Here is a 23,685-nt window from a genome sequence, read left to right as displayed (position 1 = left end):
ACTAAGGAGACTTGGTTTACCTGAGGCTTTTCTCAATCAACAAATAGAGACAGTCAATTTGGAGATTTCTGGAATATCTCCAGGCCATTAAATAATTAGTCAGGTTCTTCCCTAAACAATTGAGTAAAGGTCAAGCGGGTTATCTCTTAAATGTTTTCTGCTAGAGGATCAAGTGTTTGCTCTTTTTCCCAAAGCCTAATGATCAAAAAGATCCTAGGTGCTGAGTCTTGAATTACCCAAAGTTATTATTCTGAGAAGTCCTCAGTTTCCCATTCTGGGGTGAGGTGAGAGACATTGAGAAAAAAAATAAAGGGACAAGTGGAAACCATCCAAGAAAAAATGTTTGAGGAGATGTTTGAGGAGAAAAGTGGCCAATTGGAAGGAGAGGTACAGGAATGAAGGTAATTTTTTGGAAATTGGAATTGGTCAAGGGGAAGCCTGTGAGGCTATGAGAGACCAGGAGATAACAAAACAGATTGTAAAGAATGAGAAAGTAGAATAGAGTATAAAGCATCTTATGGGAGGAATAGGGAATCTGGACAACAGATTAAGAAGAGAAAGAGTAGGAATAGTTGGACTGCCAGAGAGTTGTGACCAAGAGGAGAAACTTGACACAATAATACACAATCCAGGGGAATTGTCCTGGAGTGGTGGAACATTCAAATAAAATATAATAATTCTCTAATCTCTATCTTGTCTCAGTTTCTCCAGCATTATAGCCTGCAGCCAAAAATATCTTATTCAGCAAGATTATCTATAATTTGAATGAGAAAAAAATGGACATTCAATGAACTTGCAGATTTTCAGGACTTTCTATCAACCAAACCCAAACTTAACAAAAAAATTAACATATAAGCGTCAATATGAAAGATCAGTTTCAAGGAACTTAAACATGGACAAACTTTAAACATGGACAAATTGTTTATGTGTTGTTTTTTTAACATGGAAAAAATGCATGCTTTTTTTTTTTTAAGATTCACAAGAATATAGTAGCTCAAAGGAAAAATTGGCAGAATTAAGGTAAAAATAGTAATCATGATAAACAAATGAGGTGCAGAGAAAGAATAGACAGAGCCATTAGGCAGGGGAGGAGGGCTTGTAGTTCTGAAAACCTACTCACACTGAGAATGAGTTCAACAGGCAACACTACATATATATCATGAAGAGTATAACACCCTCCAAAATCTATAAAGAAATCCTGTGGGAAGAAAGCAAAAGATGAGGAAAGAAGACAAGGGAGGGATCTTGGAAGCAGGGAGGTTGAATAATAGCAAGGCAAGTTGTAGAGCAGAATTTAATTAGAGGCAGCACAACTGTGACTCTGGAGATATGACTTTGCTCTGTCTCTGTTTCCTTATCTATAATGAGGATAATAATGACATCTACTTCAATGTTGTTGTGAAGATAAAAAAAGAGATAATATTTTTAAAGAACTATATAAACATCAGCTATTATATGCTTATATGCCAAGTTCCACACTTATATGGATAAGGTTTAAGCCTAGAGAAGTCTGACCTAATGAGTGAAGGACTCTAGGTCTTTTTTTATTTTCTCCTGTCACCACTTCAGAGCCCTAGGGAAAATCACTTAAAGTTTATGTTTGGCTCTTTTCTAGAGTCTCTTCAAAGGATATTAATACAATCTATTTTTAAAAATATGCTTGGTATATGTATTAGATCAAAAATACGATAGCTACTTTCTTTTTATGAAAGAAATGCTTTCAAATGCAGCAGATGGGCTTAAAAGGAGGAGTGGGGAAAACTATCAGATTTGGTCGTTGAGATATCGCTGTTAAGTTAGAAACACTAGTTTCAATTGAATGATAAGGTGAGAATATTTTCTCTGATAAAGCCATGTATTTCCCAGAGTTACACTTCATCCTAGGGGAAATGTAGTAATAATGGAAAATGGAAACAAAGGGGATGCAAACTGACCTTAGGCATGCTCAGTATTTTCTAGCAAGGGGGAGGGTATAACTTTGGTCCTCATAACTTAGGATAGAGTAACACAAGACCCTGTTTCCACTTGGTATTAATTTTATCATGAAAAAAAAGACCCTGATCTTGAGGAATATTGGCAGGAAAAAAGAAAAGAGGTGGCACATGATGAGATGGTGAGATGTCATGGATGCAACAAATAAGAAATTGAACAGACTTTGAGAGATTGTAAAAGAAAGAACTTAAAATGCTATGATTACAAAGGCAGACACAAAAGAACCACTGAAAAAACAAGATTGTTATATAGGTAATTTGGAGCATGATCAAGAAATTATTGCTTATGAAAAAGGGACCCCAAACTCTAATACTCCTTAAAGGAGAAAATCTTCAACTCTGCCTCCAGGAGGGATCCAGCCTGAGGGAAACAAGATAAAGAGCTTCTTCCTGTTATCTAGGTAGGGCTGGTTCAGCTCTGAGCAAAAGAATTCCAACCCTATTGAATTAAAGAAATTCATTCAATTCTATTTCAAATTCCAGTTTAAGCTGAAACCCAGCTAGTAGATACCAATTTGGGATTCTACCCATTAGCCCCCTTCAGCTTGTAGCCAAAGCTCCAATTCTAAAAGAGCCAATCTAAAATCCTCTCTTTGCATGCTAGGCTATGCCATGCTATGCCAAAGAAAGCTCTGCCCACTGGAATAATATTCTTTTCCAGTGTTATCCTCTCTTTACCCTCACCTATTTCCTTTATGCCTCTCTGTCAGGATTTCTAACCTTACTTCCCAATCCCTATAATAAACCTCTTTTATCAATCTAGGTTTTCAAAGTTTGTAAATTCCTTTACTGAGAATCTCTGCGCTGCCAGAAAGAGGTTCCCCAAAACTCTTTACCCTTGTGTCAAATCCCAGTGGGGTTCAGGGGAACCAAACTGTTGGGGATCCAGGCTTATGGTGTGTGAGGCAAGGCCCAGGTCTAGTGAAAGAATTCACTCCCAGTTCTGAAGCTGAGAAATAGAAAAGTTTATTTCCCAATATCACTAAGAGAACAAGCCACTTAGCAGACAAAAGCTCCCAAGATGAGATTAGGAGTTTTGCAAGGTGGTTCATCCAGAGTACTTAGTTTTATGATCAGAATTCAGGTCTTGGGGGCTATTGAAACAATAGGGAAGTTTGATTAGTGGTAGTTAACATTAGTGGGGGTTGGTTTCTAGAGTGAGATAGGATTAAGGAATCTGGGTGGGATAGGAAGACTAAGTTCAAGGTGATTGGCTTCTAGGAACAAGGGGTCTCCCACTTCAAAATCTCTTCATTTGGTTCCCTGAACCCCAAACTTGCCACTAGACCTTATCATTTAACTCCCTGACCACCAGAAACCTTAATCTCATTTTGGATCCCTAAATCTAGACCTTATCATTTCGTTTCCTACTAAAGGGAACCCCAAAACCTAAACCTCATCATATTTTGGTTCCCATACTGGGAGCCCCCAAAACTAGACTTCATCTCATCACTTATAGGGGCAGCTACATGGTACAGTGGATAAAAGACTGCACCTGTGTTCAAATCTGACCTCAGACATTTATTAGCTGTGTGATTTTGGGCAAGTAACTTCACCTTCATTGCCTCTTCAAAAATAAACAACAAAAAAGAAATTATTGCTTATCAGAAATACATTTTTGAGTGCCAGTAATTGTTCTGAGCAATATAAAATCTAAAAGAACAAAATTTCTCTGTCATAAAATAATTTATTGTCTATTTAATATTATTATCAGTTTAATTTATTGTCTATTTAATATACAGATCATAGTATAATCAACCTTTTCCAGTGAGCTCTATTATCTATCCTAGGATTTATTTTCTCGTTTTTCTCTGTACTATGCATATTTTTCTATGTAGGAAGCTTTCAAAATTGTATTTTTTAAAATAATATTGTTAAACTGTTAATCTGGACCTGCTCATTTCATTCTTCATATTTATTTATATGCCTTCAAAATTGTTTATGTTTTTTTTTTTTAACATTGTTATTACAAATTGTTCTTTTTATTTTGCTTACTTCATTCTGCTTTTATTCATACAAATCTTTCCATGTCTTAGAAGAAGTAAAATTCTTCCTTCTCATTTCCATTTTCTAGCTTTCCCAGTTTCCTTCAAGACACAGCTAAAGTTGTGCCTTCTGAAAGGCACTTTTCCTAGTCCTCCTTAATCTTAGTCCCTTTCATCTGAGATTACCTGAAATGTATTCTGAATGCATCCTATTTATACCTGGCTGTTTACATATTGTCTCCCCCATTAGATTAGGAAGTCTTTAAGAACAGGAGCTTTTCTTTTACCCTTCTCTGTATTCCCAGTGATTTGCACAATGTTTGGTATACAGGTCAATATAAGTATTTATTGACCTACATTTCTTTCCTCCCAATAGTATATAATATTTATATGTCAGAACTTGTTTAACCCTTCCCAATGACAGATATCCTTGTAGTTCCAGTCTTCTCTGATATTTTATGGATATTGACTAGTAGTATGTCTGGGTCAATTAATTTAATAAATTTTGTATGGTAGTATAATTCATAAAATAATTTTAAATTTATTTTCTAGGATGGTTATACCCATTCATAGTTCTACCAATAGTGCATCATTGTGCCCATTATTCACAGCCCCCCTAACATGTAATTTTATTACTTTGAAATCTTTGACAATCTGACAAGTGTGATAGAATCTCAGAAATTAAAAAAAAAAAATTTCCACCTAGTAATTTTGAACATTTTAAAAATATATCTATAGATAGTCTTGCTTTCTTCCCTTGAAATATTCCTATTCTTATCTTTAAATCACTCATTAATTGGAGAATGATTCTTGTTCCCAATAAATTTTAATTAGTCCCTTATGTATCTGGAAAATAAGATCTTTGTTGGAGAGGTTTGCTAAAAATATTATTTCTAGTTTCGATTAAGTTTTAAAGATTTTCTAAACTTTTTAAATTTTACATAATCAAAAATATCCATTTTAGCTTATCTGGTTCTCTATATCCCTGATTATTAATTTTTCTTCTATCCATAGATCTCATAGTTAATTTCTCAATCTTGCTTCTCTAATTTTTTAATGTGACACATTTCTGTTACATAAAAATCAGAGTTTATTTTCATATATGTTGTGAGATATTAATCTAAATCTAATTTCTACTATTGTCCAATTTTCCCAGCAGTTTTTAAAAAATATATTATGAATTTTTAACTCAGTAGCTGAGGTCATTGTATATACTGAATACTAAGCCACTAAATATTACTTGCTTTTGTATATTTGCACTGTATTTGATTTACTGATCAATCTCTATTTTGTAACCAATGCCAAAATTTTTAGTTGACTCTTCAGTGTTCTATAAGTAAACCATCATTTCATCTATAAAAAGTGACCATTTATGTCATCTTTACTTATACTTATTCTCTCAATTTCTTTTTCTTGTCCTATCATCATAGCCAATGTTTTTAGCATTATGTCAAGTAGGAGGGATGACAATGGATACCACTTATTTCATCCCTGATTTTATTGGAAAACATTCTATTTTATCCTCATCGCATATTATTGTAGTTATTGATTTTTAGAGATACATTGTTTAGCCCTTTAAGGAAAAATCTTTTTCGCCTTATGTTTTAAATAGAAATGTTTGTTGTATTTTGTTGAAAGCATCTTCTATATCTATGGATATCATATTATTTTGTTATTTTTGTTATTAGCATTACTAAAATTATCCATATTATGAATGATTTTTTTTCTAGAATTTTCTCAGGAATTTAAAGAAGATTTCTGGTATTTTTTTTTTTTTTTTTACATTAGAGTACTTACCTTTCTCCAGTCTCCTTGAACCATATCTTTTACATATAATTACCAGCAGCTCAGCAATTACATTTGTCAATTCTCTGTAGTTCACTTAAACCAGATGATTGAAATTATCATGAAGAAATAACAGGTATTCTTTTACTATCATGGATATCACCTCTGATATTTATCTTTTTAATTGACCTTAGCTTTCTTCACTAGCCTAAGCTCAATTTTTTTCATTCCCAATACCATTTTATAGCATTTATGTTCTTTTGTTCATTTTCTATTACCTCCCCTTGTTTCTATCTCCTAGATATCTTTTTTTTTAAATCTGAGTAGTTAGAGAGTTCCATATATTTACATATATCTCTTACGGTCAATACCATTTTCTTCCTCATGGGAATTTTTTCTCCTTGCATTTTTGAATTTTCATTCTTAAACATCTCCCATTCTTTCTAGGTTACTTTTCTTTAAAAATCTGAGTTCATGGTATCCATCTCTTTTTCTACTAACACTTTGAAATGTTTTCTCCAGGAAGCCGGGGGGAAATTTTCCACATCATTTTATCTTTTGTAAAGGCCTCATTTCTCAAATATAAAAAGAACTGAGACAAATTTCTAGGAGTATAAGTCATTCCCCAGTTGATAAGAGGTCAAAAAATAAGAAAGGCAATTTTCAGAGAAATCAAAACTATCTATGGTCACATGAAAATGTTGTGAATCACTAAAAGAAATGTAAATTAAAAGAACTCTGAGCTAAACATCACACCTAAAAAATTGGTAAATAAGACAGAAAAAAATGACAAAAGCTTTAAGGGATGTGAGAAAATTGGGACACTGATACACTGTTGGTTGAGTTTTGAACTTATCCATTGATTTTTAAAGGGTAATTTGAAACAATGTCCAAAGGGTTTTAAAACTCTGCATACCCATTAGGTCTGATTCCCCCCAAAAAAAAATTTAAAAAAAGGAATGGAGTGAAAGGTAGGATCTATTTATGCAAGAATATTTATAGCAACTTTTTTTGTGGTGGCAAAGAACTAGAAATTGAGGGAAATGGCTGAACAAGTTGTGGTCTATTTTTGTAATAGAATGTAATAGGATGCTCTCAAAAAAATCTGAAAAGACATATTAAATGATGCAAAGTGGAGTAGATAACTAATAATATTATATACACTAATATCAATATTGTAAGACAAATGATTATGAACAAAATAACTATTCTCAGCATTCTAATCATCTAAGACAATTCCAAATAACTCATGATGAAAAAATGATATCCATTTTGAGAAAGAACTAATGGAATCTGAGTGCATATCAAAGGATACTATTTTTCTCTTTAGTGGGGATTTTTTTTTTTTTTTTTTTTGGCTTCTGTCTTCTTTCACAACATGATTAATGTGGAAATATGTTGCATAGAGTTGCACATATATAACCTATATAGATTTGCTTGTTGCCTCAGAATGGTGGAAGGGGAAGAAAGAAGAAAAAGAATTCATAACTCAAATTTTAAAAAATGAATGTCCAATATTTGTCATTTATATATATTATGCAATAGTCTAGAAAACCTAGGCACATTATCAGATAATTTTGTACAGAATGTTTAATTTCTAAGCATTCTAAATGGAAGCATGGTATATTGTTTCAGTCATTATCTTTAAAGGAATAATTTCTTTTTTTTTTTTTTTTTTTAATCTCACCCATCCATTCTTTTATGGTATGGGATCAAATGTTCATAGTTAAGGATTGGTCTTGGCAAGGTCACATCTCTGTCAGATAGAAGACAGAGGAAATGTGAAAAGATTGTGAGATGAAGAAACTATGAAAAGTAATGTTAAGTCATATGAAATGGCCTCAAATTGTAAAGGGGAAAATTCTTGTTTCTGGGACTGGAGACATTTATTAGGGGGCATTATGGGAGACTTGAGAAGGGAAGAGATTTCGAGGAATTTCTTCCAGAAAAGAAAGATAAAATCAGTTATGAAATAATAAAATCACTGTCTTGCTGCAATGAGAGCTCAGCTGAGGTTAGATAAGCAATTTGTAATGTATCCAGTCAATATCGTTGCAAGATTTCCTCTTAGCTATGTTTAGAAATTCCTGAGTATGTTCAAAGGAGGAAGATTGGGTGATTAACCCAGTATTAGAGTTTGGTAGGAAATAAGTGGCAATAAGACAAATGTATAAGAGATTGAAGCAGGGAAAAAAAAAAAATCAGAGAAAGTACTGAGGGATGTAGAAATTGGAGATCTTAATGAGAGTGAAATATAGATTTATGAGTCAGTAGGTATTATTAGAAGTTAGAAGTAGGTAGTAGGATAAGTTGAATGATAAATAATTATTTTTAGATAGGGGAATGCCAGAATATCAAATGTAAATAACATTTGTCATATTAAAGTTTCCTAATATAAAGGCAAGAGGTGAGGATGAGAAAATGATAGTGAGAAATGTAAATTACTTGAGAAAGAAGCAAGAATGATTTTAAGATTGATACAGACAATTACAGACAATAATATAGACAATATCTATAATAGAGTACTGGGATTGGAGTCAGGAAGACTTATCTTTGTGAGTTAAAATCTGACCTCAGATATTTACTGACTGTGTGACCTTAGGCAAGAACCTTAAACTTTTTTGCCTCAATCTCCTTATCTGTAAAATGAACTCGAGAAGAAAATAGCAAGCCACTACAGTCTCTTTATCAAGAAAACCCCGGATGTGGCCACAAAGAATTGTATATGACTGAAAACAACTTCATATCAGCAATATAATGTGACCAACATAATTTGGTCATGAAAAAATTTTTATTTAATAAGTTTCAAAAAAAAAAAAAGTCTAAATGACAAGTAAAATTGGAATTTTGAAGCGACAATAGAGGGCAAAGAATAATCTGATTTTCCCTCCAAGACGAAAAAGAGAAAGGGGAAGAGACAGAGAGGAAAAGAGAGGGAGAGAGAAATGTAGAGATAGTGAAAGATGATGATACAGCCAGGGCAAGAAAGGATAGTTGGGAATGCAGACTCATTACAGATGAGCTAAGTCCATGAGATGGATAAAGCATGAGACAAAATAATTCAGGCTAAAAGGGAGTTCATTCATGAAATGGGAATTCCACAAGACAGTGAAAAGAGTGGACAAGGTTGGAATGTGGGACATGTGTTGAATAGAATTGTAGGTAAAAGATTTGGAGGTGGGGGCAGGGACAATTTTCCTAAATGAAAAGTGATTTATTAGTACAGGAAAAGAAAAACAATGGAAGGCATTGGAGTAGTTAATGTCTGATTAAATTCAGTCTTCAAAACTATTACAGATGGTTATGTATAAATTCTGAAGTTGTGTGTAATTCTGGCCTTAAATACCATTCATCTTTCTCTTCTTGGGGACAGCAGGAATGACTTATAAGGGGATGGAGGGCAAAAAAATGGTCCCCTTGATAGGCAGAAGATATTGCTCAAAGGTTATAAGGCTGGGTGCAATTCTAGTATTTGGGCAAAGTTGCTCCTCCTCCTTTCCTAAAATTTGAGATTATGAAAAAAACTAAATTTTTTGTTGGTTCATAGTTGTTTTTTTTTAATTTACTGAATAAGTTAGTATTTGTACTTTTAAAATTCTTTACTCAAAACCTGATAAAGGTTATTAAAAAAAAACAAAAACAAAAACAAAAAAAACACAAACTTTTGCCATCATCACATTGGAGGTTTCTCCATGATAATTTTAACACAGTTGGGGAAAAAGTAACATTGGCCTAGACCCTAGATGAGTGGTTGCAGATGGTGATGATCAAATATTCTGCACCTCTCTTCTTTTCCTGATTTAATCACAGAATGTACATTTAAGAAAGATAGTAAATACCAAAAAACAAATTGTTACCATATAAAGACTACATAGATGTTTAGGAGGGAAAAGTAAAATTTATTTGCAAGATCATATGTGATTTAACTTTACAGCTGTTTAAAATAATATAAAATGCAATATACAATTATCAGTTACATATAAATAAAAATAATCCTCAGGGAAAAAAAATTGTTACAGATATCTGTCCTTTAGAAATTGGGCTCAATTGGCTGATATCTTGTGGTACCAGACACTGTTTGGAAATTCCCAAAGAGTGTTTGTTGAAAATAATTACAAAGACAGAGTAAATTTTAACATGAAACAAACAATATTCATGACTTTTGATTCCATGTTGTACAACAGAGTCAAAATTGCTCAAAAGCCTTGGAATCAGGGCATTCAGGAAAGAGATGAACAAAAAAGGTGAAATTTATATACAAGTATTTTAATTGTATACATTTGGTTTAAAAACAATTAACTAACTCTTTCACAAATTCAGCACCATTTAAAATATAAATTTTGTTATTTTGAACTTGGCAAACACCAGGAAATGAGGATTCCATATACAAAGAAGGGGTTGGGGGTGGGGGGAGAAGTGGGCTATACATGAAACCATGAATCTCCATTAAAACAACTTGTTTTTCACATATAAAATACATTCAGCATGTTAGTACCAAAGCTGTCCTGCTTACTTGTGTTTCTCTGAGAACTTCCACTTTCAAAAATACTTCATCAGTGTTCCTACAATTAATTTTTTTTAATCACTATCATCCTCATGTCAGTTTAAAAAAAAATCCTTTTATCTAGTGACATGGTCAAAACACACATTCTGGTCATTTCTAAAAATGTATGTCTATTCTTCACCATAGCTCATCAACTCTATGAAAGCAGTTTCATCATCTATCTTCTGAGGCCATGGCTAATCAATGCATTGACCAATCTTTCAAAGTAGTTTTTGTTCTAATTTTTAGTCTTTGTATAAATCATTCTACTGGTTCTGCTCATCTCACTCTGCAATAGTTCATTAAAGTGAATCTCCTCTTTTTCCTGAATCAATTTCATAATTAATTATAATATTCTGTTACATGATTTTTAAAATTATAGTTTGTTTAGTCATTAACCATCTGATGATTACCTCTAATTTTCAGCTCTTTTTTAAAACAAAAAGTGCTGTTATAAACTCCTTTGCACTATAGATCCCTTCCCTCTTTGGTGTATAAGCTTAGCTAGTAGTATTATTGCTGGGGAAACAATATGCATGCTTTAAAGATTTGGGGGATTTCATTCTAAATTACTTTCAAAAATACCTGTAAAGATTCACAACTCTATCAATATTGTTTTAGTATGACTCCTCTCCTCAGTCCCTCCAATAATTTTTTTGTCATCTTAAAAGCAGTACCATTTATTTGGAAAACCCCAGAAGATATTGATGTCACCATTCTACCAACATAAATCAATCAAATCTGGAGTGTTTCAGATATTCAGTCATCAAATTTCATCAACATAGTATTTCCAAATAGCCAAATATTGATGTAATAGTTTAAAGCTTCAAAAGTAAAATCATATTAATAAAGAGGTATACATGGAAAACAAAACAAAAACACTATAATTAAAATAAAACATCCCTGATTTTCCCCCAGGTGTCTCAATTAAATTAATCATTCACTTCTAGACACTGTACAATGCTACTAAAAAAAGAAAAAGAAAAATGCAAATTAACAAATACCTCTGAGAAAGTTATCAGGCTTTCATATGAATGTACTGCTGGGGTACTCTCCCATTCTCACTGGGGAAGGCTTATCTACTTCCCCTGAATCATGTTCAATTTCAAGTCAATTAGCGGCCAAGTAGTTCTAATCAATATCTTGTTAAAGTCACAGTTGTTGTATCATATAAAATCTTGACTATTAGAGAACATTACTGTGCAATCAGTGAGTTTATCAATTATGAACATAAGTCATATGCTAATGAACCATTATGGTTTGATTCACAAGGATCCACACTCCAAGAAATATTTGGCATTCATTTCAGACACATAACACTTAAAGTTCAGATACATTGTGTTGAGAGTCAGAAATCAGAAAAAAAAAAAAAAAAGACTATAGCTAGCACAGAACTGTGAAAAATAAAAAGGACAACTGAATTAACTATTTAATAAAAACCAAAGAACCTGTCATAACTCTAACCATACATAATGTACAGAAAATCCACTTGTTGATCATTTTCAAAGATGGAAGACATAACGATCACCTGTTTGCCTGTAAGAAACAGTAAAAGAGTAAACATCAGTCCAAAATTTAAAAAACAAAATCAATATATCTTCTGTTTGGCTTTGATAATTGAAACTTTTTTTTTTTTTTTTTTTTTTTTTTTTGGTCAGCTGGTGAAAGTGATCCAGAACTATGATTTCAAGGGATTCAGTGACTTTTCAATGAAGAACTTCCTTCTGCCAATATAGAGCCATCAAATCAAATTAATAAGCACTTATTAAGCTAATACTACTAAAAGCATTATGTTAAGTGCTGAAGGTAGAAAGAAAAGCAAAACAAAAAACCCTACCTTTCAGAGAACTCAAGAGTCTAATGGAAGAGACAACATGTAAACAAATACTTACAAAGCAGATATATACAAGTTAAATAGGTAATAACCAACTGAGAGGAGATGTTAGCATTAAGGATCATTAGGGAAGCCTTCTTGGAGAAGACAGAATTGAAGTCAGGGAGGTCAGAAAGTAGAGATGAAAAGGAAGGGAATTCTAGGCATGAATGACAACCATGTTCAGTATGAAGAATAGGAAAGGAAACAGTGTCACTGAAGTATAGACTAAATATAGACTGTATGAGAGGGGCTAAGGGGAAAATAAGGTGTAAGAGGACAGGTTATGAATTCCCTTAACCACCAAAGGACTTCACATTTGATTCTGGAAGCTACTGAAATTTACTGAATGGGGTGAGAGAAATTTACTGAATGGGGTGTTTAGGAAAATCAATTTGACAGCTAAGTTGAGAATATACAAGAAGAGGAAAAGGCTTTAAGGCAAAGAGAACAACTAAAAGCCAACTCCAGACATAGTGATGAGGGTTGATACCTGGATTTTATGAAAAGAGAATCAACAAACTGAGTGGGAAGGGAGAGAATATAGAGAAGGGAGTATGATTTTACCTTGCTAAACTGATTGTAATTGGGGTCTTAAAAGTTATAAAAAGAAAATTGGTGGAAAATGTCAGGAATTTTGTTTTAGACATGAGCTTAAAATATAAGCTGTTAAAGTTTCAAGAGAGATTAGGGCTGGATAAATAGATCTGAGAAGAATCTTTGTCATTATATTCATCATTATTCCCAATTGCTTACTATGTGCAAGATACTGTATAAACACTTTACAATTATTATCTCATTTGATTCTGAAAATAGCCCTGGGATGTAGTAGGTGCTATGATTATTCCAATTTTTCAGATAAAGAAACTGAATTAAATCGAAGTTAAAGGAATTACTCAAGGTCACTCAGCTATTAAGTGTCTGAAACCATATTTGAACTCAGATTTTCTTGACTCTAAAAATTGATTATTGATGAAATCATCAATTGAAACAGTTTAGAGGAAAATGAGAAAGAAATTCACCCAATTAATGTGTCAGAGGTATGATCTGATCTTAATTTTTTATTACTTTTAGGATGACTCTTTAATTACCACAATAAAACAATTAGAATGAATCACTGAAATTCATCACTAAAAAAAACAATGGAACCTTAATTATAGTTTATTTTATTCTCTACACTAATCCAAGTCTGGCAAAATTTCTTGGTTTTCTGTTAGATCAAAATATCCACAGTTGAAAATGGAAAAATATAATATTTTCATTAATAATCTTAAGGATCAGGGCAGCTAGGTGGCACAGTGGATAGAGCACCAGCCCTGAATTCAGGAAGACCTGAGTTCAAATCTGGCCTCAGACACTTAACACTTCCTAGCTGTGTGACTTTGGGCAAGTCACTTAATCCCAGCCTAAAAAAAAAAATAATAATGATAATAATAATCTTAGGGATATATTACTCGTGGAAATGATGGACACTTGAGACCCAATAAATTTGAAGTTCGAAGAATACAGCAATATGGTATAATTAACCACTGATAAGCAGTAATTATAATCCCTTGACCAGATCTTCTCCTATCCTTAGAACCAGAAAGTAGTCAAATATACTGAGATTCAGCCTAAAGTGAGTTGATATCAAATAGGCCTGAAGTTAAGGAAGGCAAAGTATTAAGTATGCCAGATTATACCAAAACCCATGGAAGGATCCCAACTAGCACCAAGAACAGTTAGCTGAATGTTATTGGCTTGTTTCATCCTACTAGATGACACTTTGGCCAACCTCATTCACCATCACCATGATTTTCATCATATCTACATCACCATTACCATAAAAACCATCATTTACCAGTCATATTCAGTGCTACTCTGGGAATAAATGAAAGATAATGGCATAGACATATAAATCTGAGTAATGACTATGGATTTTGACTTACAAAATTTCAATGATAGACTAGCAATCAGTGCAGCTTTTACAAAAGGATTATCAAGTGGTTAATTTTGTTGTATTTTGTCACGTTATTTTGTGAATTAATTTACCACAAGATTCACCTAAGTTATAGACAGTGCTCAATTTCATTCTGATGAGTACCAATTGAGCATTTCAGCTGTCACATGACCATCTTTTCAATTAATTATCTTTATAACTTTTACCAACACCTCTTTCCCTTTCTCAAATTTATTCAGAACTTTAAAAGTATATTTTCTAGAACTAGGAGGGATCTAAGACATTATCTAATCCAAATGATTCTCTCTTTACATTTGTCTGTTATTAATCATCTCACTTTTTAAAATAAATAAAATTTGAATAATTAAAAACACCATAAAGAAACATAGTTGTGGGGCAGCTAGGTGGCGCAGTGTGTAGAGCACCAGCCCTGAATTCAGGAGGACCTGAGTTCAAATCTAGTCTCAGACACTTAACACTTCTAGCTGTGTGACCCTGGACAAGTCACTTAACCCCAGCCTCAGCAAAAAAAAAAAAAGAAGAAGGAGGAGGAAGAGGAAGAAGAGGAGGGGAGGGGGGAAGGATTTCTATAGAAATCAGGAAAATGGTAGAGGTTGGAGGAGGGGAAGAAAATTTAAGGGAGAAAGATAATGAGTTCTATTTTGGACAGATTGAGTTTAAGATATTTTTTGCACACCCAATTCTGGCTAACTAGGCAGATGAAAATATGATTGGATGTCTGCAGAGAGGATAGGGCAGGAAAGGTCCACTTGAGAATCTTCTGCATAGAGATGTTAATTAAATTGATGGGAGTTGATGAAATCAAGTGAAATAAGATAGAAAGAGAAGAGGAAGTCCAAGATGGAACTTTAGAGGGCACCTTCAGTTATAGGGCATAATCTGGAGGAAGATTTTTTTTTTTTTTTTTTTTTTTGGAGTAAAGGAAACAAAGGAATGATCATATAAGGAGGAGGGAAACCTGGAGAGAATGGTGTCCTGAAAACCTAGAGCAAAGAGAACATCCAGGAGGAGACTGTGTGTAAGTGCTAAACACTTGGGATAAGTCAAAAACAAAATGAAATCTAATCCTTGAGGGAATATAACTCATATGCAGAAAATAAAATCAAAGTATATTAAAAAGTAATATAATTTAATATCAAGATGGACAAAACACTACCTGGAGTTGTTTCCAAAAAGGCTTCCAGGAGATAATAAAGGAATATTATTTTGAAAGAAGCTAAGGGTAGGAATGAGAAAGTGCATACCAAATATAAGGAGGGGAAGAAGGGCCACCAATGTAAAGGTAGAAGATAAAAAAGTTACAAATCAAAAAAAATCAGGAGAAATATTGACTTGGCCAAATAGTCAATGAAGGCAAGTAACATAAAATAAGAAAAAAGATATATATATATATAAGGCATATTGTAGAGGACTTTGCATTCCAGTATAAGGATTTTGTATGTATTCTAGAAGTAACAGGTAGCTACTAAACATTTCTAAATAAGGTAATGACATAATAAGGTCTGTGTTTCATGAAAATCTGTTTGACAAATTGACTGGAGAAAGGAGAAATGGCATAGATAAATTAGAAAACTATAACAGTTGAGAGTGGGGATCAGCAAACTACAGTTTTAAGGCCAAATATACCCCATTGTCTAAACTTTTATGATTTGTGAACCAAGATTTTTTTTTTTTAAGTACAATTTATGTAAATACAATTCAAAAAGACATTTCAAAATGCTATTTATTTTAAACTACATTAAACCATTCCTGGTTCATGGGCTGTTAAAAACAAATAAACAAACAAACAAACAAAAAACAGGTGGCAGGCAGATTTGACACCCATATCTTCCAGCCTCCAAGGGTTTTGCAGGCTGCTGGCTTAAAGAAGAGATAAAAAGAGTTTAAAAAGGAAAGAGGCTGTGGTAGTGTATGAAGAAATATCAGAGATATCATGAAGGTATGATCAACAACTGATTAGATTTCAGAGTTAAGGGATGTTTATTCTTGATTATGAAAGGCTAAATTGTTAGAATAATAGTATCCTCACCTATCAGATTGGTTAATATGACCAAAAAAAAGATGGATCTCCGAGGAGATGTGGGAAAACTGGGACACTAATACACTTGTTCTGTGAACTAACTCAACCATTCTGGAGAACAATGCCTAAAGGGCTTTAAAACTGAACATCAGTCAGGTAATTTACAAAAGAGGCAGGTTTGGGGGAGGTTTTGTTTTGACTATATTTAATTTTAAATGTTTAAGGAGGGCTATGATAGTAAATTTCTAACTACTGAATTTCTGAAAAAAAAAAAGAAATTTAAAGTTTAATCTGTATTAATATTCTCTCCATCACTTTCTTAAGTGGAGATAATAAAAAATCCCTGATTTTGTAGTGTCTGCCAATTTTTAAGGAGTAAATGTTCACATTGAAAATGTAAAGTTCCAGTTAGAGACATCTTTAGCACACTCCTGCCTATGGGGCACTAAGGGATGTCCATAAACTCCATCTATCATAGATTTTCATTCATATAGCATCTTCCCCTAGTTCAAATTTCCTTTTTTTTCTAACATGTTGAAATAACATCCAAGCTGTTGAACTTTTGAAGAGTTGGACATTATTGAATGTCCAACAACAACAACAACAAAAACAGTTTTTTCTGGAGGTTAGATTATAACCAGAGTGCCTTCAGTACCCAAAAAGAGCAACAAAAAATACCAAATTATTAAGTTGTGACTTGAATAAGAACTCACTATTTGACAAAAATTGATCTTATTTTGATATGGGATGTGAGATGTAGGTTTATGCCGAGTTTCAGAAATTTTTCAATTTTCCTTGCAATTTTTGTCAAATAGTGAGTTCTTATCCAAGCCTTTCTGATTTAATGTAATTTGATCATAAATTCCTCCCTTCTCCAAAGATCTGATAGGTAATCCCTTGCTTTCCAGAAAGGTTTTGCACAAATAAAACCAACAGAAACAAGATTAAAACATAAGTACAAAGCTAGGGGGAAAATTTTACAACCAGTGGTTTCCAAATGGTCCAACCATTGGGGAGAGCAATTGGAACAATGCCCAAAGGACTATCAAATCATGCATATTCTTTGATCCAGCAGTGCCACTACAGAATCTGTATCCCAAGGAAATTATAAAGGAGGGGAAAAGATCCACATGCGCAAACATGTTTGTAAGAGTTCTTTTTGTAATAACAAAGAACTGGAAAATGAGTAGATGCCCATCAATTGGAGAATGGCTGAATAAGTTGTGGTATATGAAGGTAATGGAATATTATTATTCTATAAAAAATGATAAAGAAGTTGATTTTAGAAAGGCCTGGAAAGATTTACATGAACTGGTGCTGAGCAAAACAAGCAGAACCAATTCCTGGTATTCCACATTGTACACAATGACAACAAGAATGTGTGATGATGCACTATGAAAGACTTAATTCTTGGTGATCCAAGGCAATCCCAACAGACTTTGTTTAGAAAATATCATCTGCATCCAGAAAAAAGAACTGTGAAGAATGAATGTAAATCAATACATGTTATGTTCACTTTTTTGTTTTTTTCTACTTTCCCAATATGATTCATAAAGCAATGTGTATTAAAACAAATAATTAAATTAAAATTTAAAATTACAAATAAATTGTAGTTTGAAGGAAAAAAGAAGAATCACATAATCAACTTTTCCCCTGCAAATTGTTTGGAAGAACTGCAACTGATTTTTAAAAGTTATATTAAGGAATCATCTTAGTTTTTCTTACTTTCTCTAACATAGCCTTCACAAGTGCAAAAAACCTTTTCTCTCTAGGCTACTGTAAACAATCTGATGTAGGTTTCATAAAACCAGATCTTATCCTCTTCCTTCATCTGACTTTACCTGAAGAAGTATTCTATTATCTCTATTAACAAATGAAAGATATAATTTTAAACCAGAAAACTTTTGATGGCTTCAAGACCATAGAGGACATATGCAAGTAGATCTATTTCTTCTATGAACAAACAATTCAAATGGCCAAAGAGATGTTCAAAGGAGAGTTATGGAAATAGAACTACACATATGGCCCTTTACATTTATTAGTAGAAATACCTTAGGATAACCTACCCTAACAAAATTCTTATATGTAGAGGGCCAGGAGGTAAGAATCCATTCTAGGTCTTGAATCTTACAGTAACTTGGCTCACCAACCTCCCTTTTCTTATTGAATATCAAAGAAATATTTATAAATGATTAGGAACCTAAAGACTGAAGCAAAATGCAAAAACTACTATACAATGTATCAAAGGCTTACCTTTGATCTTAGGACAGGAAAAACAGCCCACAATGAAGACTAAAGGCATTTGGGAGAAAGGTATTTGAAGACATTGGTATGATATATTTACTCTTATGTGTATCTCAACTATTTACATCTCTAAGTTACCAAGATCTGGGCTTAGTCATTTACATCTCAGTAGATTGTGTTTTCGAGATTTTATACCAAGTCTGTAAGCATTGGAGGTATATATATATTTGTTTCTCTGAGCAATAAAATTTGAAGAGTTTATATCGAACTTTTCTTCATCTGATTCCTGCATATCATACCCTTAAATTCACTACTGGAGCTGGACTCCAACACTTATATACTAAGATTTAAAAAGTTAAGTGATATTCTTCTAGTTTTGAGATCACATTGCTTTATTACCATGATATATCTAAATCGAAAATAGAACTTAATATAAGTTATGAGATCATAATTATATTTGCATCTTCAGTGAGAATCGAAATAAACCATAAAATAATGAACCATGAAAAAATGTTCTAAATCAGTATTGATAAGAGGAATGAAAATTAAAAGAACTCCAAGGTACCACTTAACAATATCAAACTGGCTAATATGATAAAAAAAAGAAAATGATAAATGTTGAAGAAATGTGTGAAAACTGGAACACTAATGCTTTGGTGGAGTTGTGAACTGATCCAACCATTCTGGAGAGCAATTTGGAACTATACCCAAAGGGCTATAAAACATGCATACCTCCTAAGCCAGTAATACCATTAATAGGTCTGGATCACAAAAACATAATAAAATGGGATTTCAAAAGGACCCACATGTACAAATATATTTATAGTGCTTCTATTCTGGTGGAAAGAAGTGGAAATTAAGGGGATATTCATCAACTGGGGAATGGCTGAAGAAATTGTGGTATATGCTATATGAAATGATGAGCAGGATGATTTCAGGGGTAAAAATGGAAAGACTTATATGATCTGCTAATACTGAGTGAAGTGAGCAGAATCAGAAGAATATTGTAAATAGTAATATCAACATTATGCAAAGAGCAACTATAATATATTTAGCTCTTTTCAGCAATATAATGATCCAAGACAATTCCAAAAGACTTATCATGGAAAATGTTATCTACATTCAGAGAAAGAACTGTGGAATCTAAATGCAGATTGAAGCACACTGTTTTCACTAAATTTTTTTTTCCTTTCTTTTGGTTTTTCTCTTTTGTTGGTTCTCCTTTCACAACATTACTTATATGGAATTATGTTTAACATAATTTTACATGTATAATCTATATCAGATTTCTTGCTGTGTTGGGGGGAGCAAGGTAGGAGGGATCAAAATTGCCTTTCAGGATAGTGGAGGGAATAACAGTGATGATTTCATTTGCTAAGCAAAAAGAATGATTTAAAATTTTCTCCTTACAAAATGAAAGGATGCCCATCAATTGGAGAATGGTTGGGTAAATTATGGTATATGAATGTTATGTAATATTATTGCTCTGTAAGAAATAACCAGCAGGATGAATACAGAGAGGCTTGGAGAGACTTATATGAACTGATGCTGAGTGAAATGAGCAGAACCAGGAGATCATTATACACTTCAACAACAATACTGTATGAAGATATATTCCGATTGAAGTGGATATTTTCAACAAAGAGAAGATCTAACTCAGTTCCAGTTGATCAATGATGTACAGAATCAGCTACATTCAGAGAAGGAACACTGGGAATTGAGTGTAAACTGTTTACACTATTGTCTTTCTACCCAGGTTACTTTTACCTTCTGAATCCAAGAAACTTGGTTTTACACACATATATTGTATCTAGAATATACTGTAACACATGTAACATGTATGGGATTGCCTGTCATCTAGGGGAGGGAGTAGAGGGAAGGAGGGGAAAACTCGGAAAAGAAGTGAGTACAAGGAATAATGCTGTAAAAAAATTTACCCATGCATCTGTAATGTCAAAAAAAATTTATAATTATAAAATTAATTTTTTAAAAATTAAAAAAATATATATATTTTCTCCTTACTCCATGAGTAAGGAAAGTTAAATTTCCTTATCTGGTTTAATGCTATTCAATGTCTTTCTTCAGTCTTTTCTTGAATTATATAAATAAGAATAAAGCAAATGAATTATTTTAGCTTTTCACTAAAATAAAATATTCCAAGTTGGTTTCCACTATTTTAGAACTGGTACTAAATTTTAATTTTAATAATACTATATGATCTAAGGTGAATTAAGCTCAAAAATTAGCCTAAAAGGTATATAATAGTATTGTATTTTAAAAATTCCAATATTTTATCCCTCCATCCTGATATTCTACTATAAAATCCCAGACAAACTTTGGGATGTATAAAAATAGGAGGGATGCTAAAAACTACTTTCATATAAATATTTCTTTAATGGAAATTTTTTCATTTGGGAAAATAGCCATGGAAAGCTTATTTTAATGTTTACTGCCCCATTTATTCAAATTTAAAATGTAGAACCATAACTAAATTGTGAATATGACTTAGAATTCAATCACTTGAATGCCACTGCTAGATATTTGTCATGTTTATCCAAAAAGTAAACTCCTATTTTCAGTATTCTCTCATGAGGGATATGTCATCAATAATTTATCAACTGGGTTAACTTTCACAATTACTCAATAAATTTAAAATACAGTGACTTGAAAAGTACTTGAAATAGGAGATCTGGGTTCTGTTTAGAAGCTGTATGACCAAGGACAAATATGGCTTGGTTTCTACATCTGAAAAATGAGGATAATATCTGAAATACTTAGTTCACAGGATTGTTTTGTGGGCTATAAATTTTAAAGTGTAAAAGAAATTACAGTTTTGATTACAAATATTTCCATTTTTATTATTGAGGTTATTTACTCCATGATTCCAAATTTCTCAGATTTAAAACTTTTTCTCAGTCACTATAAAATATATGCTCATTTAAATAATCTATTTTGATGAATATAGGGTCTTGCAACTGAGATGAGAAAAACTAACTCATTAGAACAAGACATGTGCAAGAAGAGCTAGACAAAGGAAATGTAACATAAAATATCTGAGGAAAAGAGGTCTGAGGAAAGGTCTAAAAGTTACCAAAATATTCACCGAAGCATTGTTTATAAAAGCAAAGAATGGAAATAGCTAAACAAGTTATAGTAAGAAAATGTAATGGAACTTTACTGTGTAATAGAAACTCTGTAACAGGAATTTTATAGCAGGAAAATGGGATAATAATTATTTTACATATATATGAGAACTAAGAATGAAATAAGTAGAACAAAATGAACACAACAAATAAGTGAAGGCAAAAAAGACAACAACCATCTATCTTTTGGCATGGGGGAGTATAATAATAATGAAGATAATAAAGATAACAAAAATTGATTGCTAGAATTTCTATAGCAATTATTATGCGAGGGTCATTGTGCTAAGCATGTGTGAATTATCTCATTTGATTCTCTAACAAGCATGGGAGGTAGGTGCTGTGATTAATTCCATTTTACAGAGAGAAAATTAAATCAAATAAAGATTAAGAGACTTGCCCTGAATCAGGCAGTTAATAAGTGTCTGAGAGTTGGATTTGAATTTAGATTGTCTTACCTCAAGACATAATCCTAAAGTGTGCTAAACAAAGATAATGTTCTCTATCAAGCCTAAAATGGAGATAACCGCTAAATAAACTAATCTAGACAGAAATAAGCTGCTTTTCTGCAGGTATAAGACCTCTTCAAGTTCTGTTCAAAGATATTTTTTTTTTCTTAAACAATCTACCTGTGACTATGTCTACTGATGTTTCTGTATTCTCAGAGGATAAGTTGTGTTCTTTGTCACAATACTTGATAAACAAAATGCTGAAAATGGGAGAGAAAAATTAATAAAAGGAAACCAAATTCTGAGTATCTGTAACTATAATCTTGGTCCTGAAGAACTGATAAAGAAGCATATCTCCCTGGGGATATCTCCAAGGAGAATAATGATATATCAGATGTGGCCACTATGTTGATTCTGTTTCATGGATGTTTTTTGTTACAAGAGAAAGTACTCTAAGAAGGAATACAGAAATGACTTTTGTCAAATGAAATGTGCTTTTTGAGAAAAAAAAAAAAAAAATTTTTTTTTTTTTTTTTTAAAGTGCTCTTACGATTTTTAGTGAACTTTAAGGTCATTAGGAGTCATTTGCATCCAAAAAAAACTCATGGAATCCCAGGTTACACAGACAAGAACAGTGTGCAAAAGAGGAAGTGGTAGTCCTTCACCCAGGTCAGATCATATTTATCTTCAAGTATTTGAAGGGTTTTCATATATAAATAGGATTAGACTTTTACTGCTTGAGCTGAAATGACATAGCTAGGATCAAGAAGTACTAGAAGAAAAAAAAAAAAAAAAAAAAACACTCAAATCACTTGAGCTACCCAAAATAAATTGTTTCAAGAAGTAGTGGTTGTTTTTTTCTCCGATAGGTCTCAGAGAAAAGGCTTTTCAAGTACATGATAGATGACATAATCAATTTGATTTATCTCCCAAAACCTGTGCAGAGACTAGAAAAATGGATTCCAACTAATATCACTATTATTAGGGGGAAAAAATACCAAATACATTTCCTAATTAGCCATTTGGGTCTGTGTTGATGTAAGTTAGGGTTGTCCTTCATTTTGGAAGAGAACCAAAATGACAGCACTATGTTAGAGTCGAGTTATAGTATTTCCGACTATGGCTGATCAAACTAATATGATTTTGGAATGATCTGCCACAGGTCAGTTACAAATAGTTCATATGATCATTTGGGGTAGCTTTTCTAATTTTGCATATTTCACATTTCCTTTGGGCTAATTCAATTCTGCTTCAGATATAGAGCATAGCACCTTCTGTGATGAGAACACAGAAAGCCAAATACATTTCCTAATTGGCCATTTGGGTCTATGTTACTCTCCCAATTTCCAAAACCTGTGCAGAGACAGAGATTCCAACCACACACCATGCTGGGTGGTCCTGTGCCAGTCCCATGTCATGTAATCAATTCTAACGTTCTTAAGAGAAACCTTGAGATTGTCCTTGTATCACTTTTTCTGACTACCTTGTGAACACTGGCCCTATATGAATTCTCCATAAAATAATTTTTTTTGGCATCTGAACAATGTGGCCAATCCAGTGGAATTGTGCTTTCTTCAGAAGAGTTAGAATGGTTGGCAATTTAGTTCGAGAAAGGACCTCGGTGTCCAAAATACATTTCCTACTGCTAAGAATTCGCTATTTAGAACTGTTTTAATGTATGTTGCATATGTAAGA

At 32.7% G+C, this 23,685-nt stretch overlaps 1 protein-coding gene across 1 annotated transcript in view; it reads right to left on the bottom strand.

Moving 5' to 3' along the window:
• Positions 1 to 9,639: 9,639 nt before the first annotated feature.
• The window catches only part of TMPRSS2 (transmembrane serine protease 2), a 98,107-nt gene continuing 84,061 nt past the window's right edge, over positions 9,640 to 23,685 (bottom strand). Inside the window, exon 15 of the mRNA XM_074300487.1 lies at positions 9,640 to 11,840. Within this exon, the coding sequence (XP_074156588.1) occupies positions 11,829 to 11,840 (12 nt within the window). The 3' untranslated portion in view covers positions 9,640 to 11,828. The remainder of the gene's footprint in view (positions 11,841 to 23,685) is intronic.

Source organism: Sminthopsis crassicaudata, chromosome 3 (assembly GCF_048593235.1).
Source record: "Sminthopsis crassicaudata isolate SCR6 chromosome 3, ASM4859323v1, whole genome shotgun sequence".
NCBI lineage: Eukaryota > Metazoa > Chordata > Mammalia > Dasyuromorphia > Dasyuridae > Sminthopsis > Sminthopsis crassicaudata.
The sequence above is the reverse complement of the archived record's forward strand: the minus strand, read 5'-3'. Positions and strand labels throughout refer to the sequence as shown.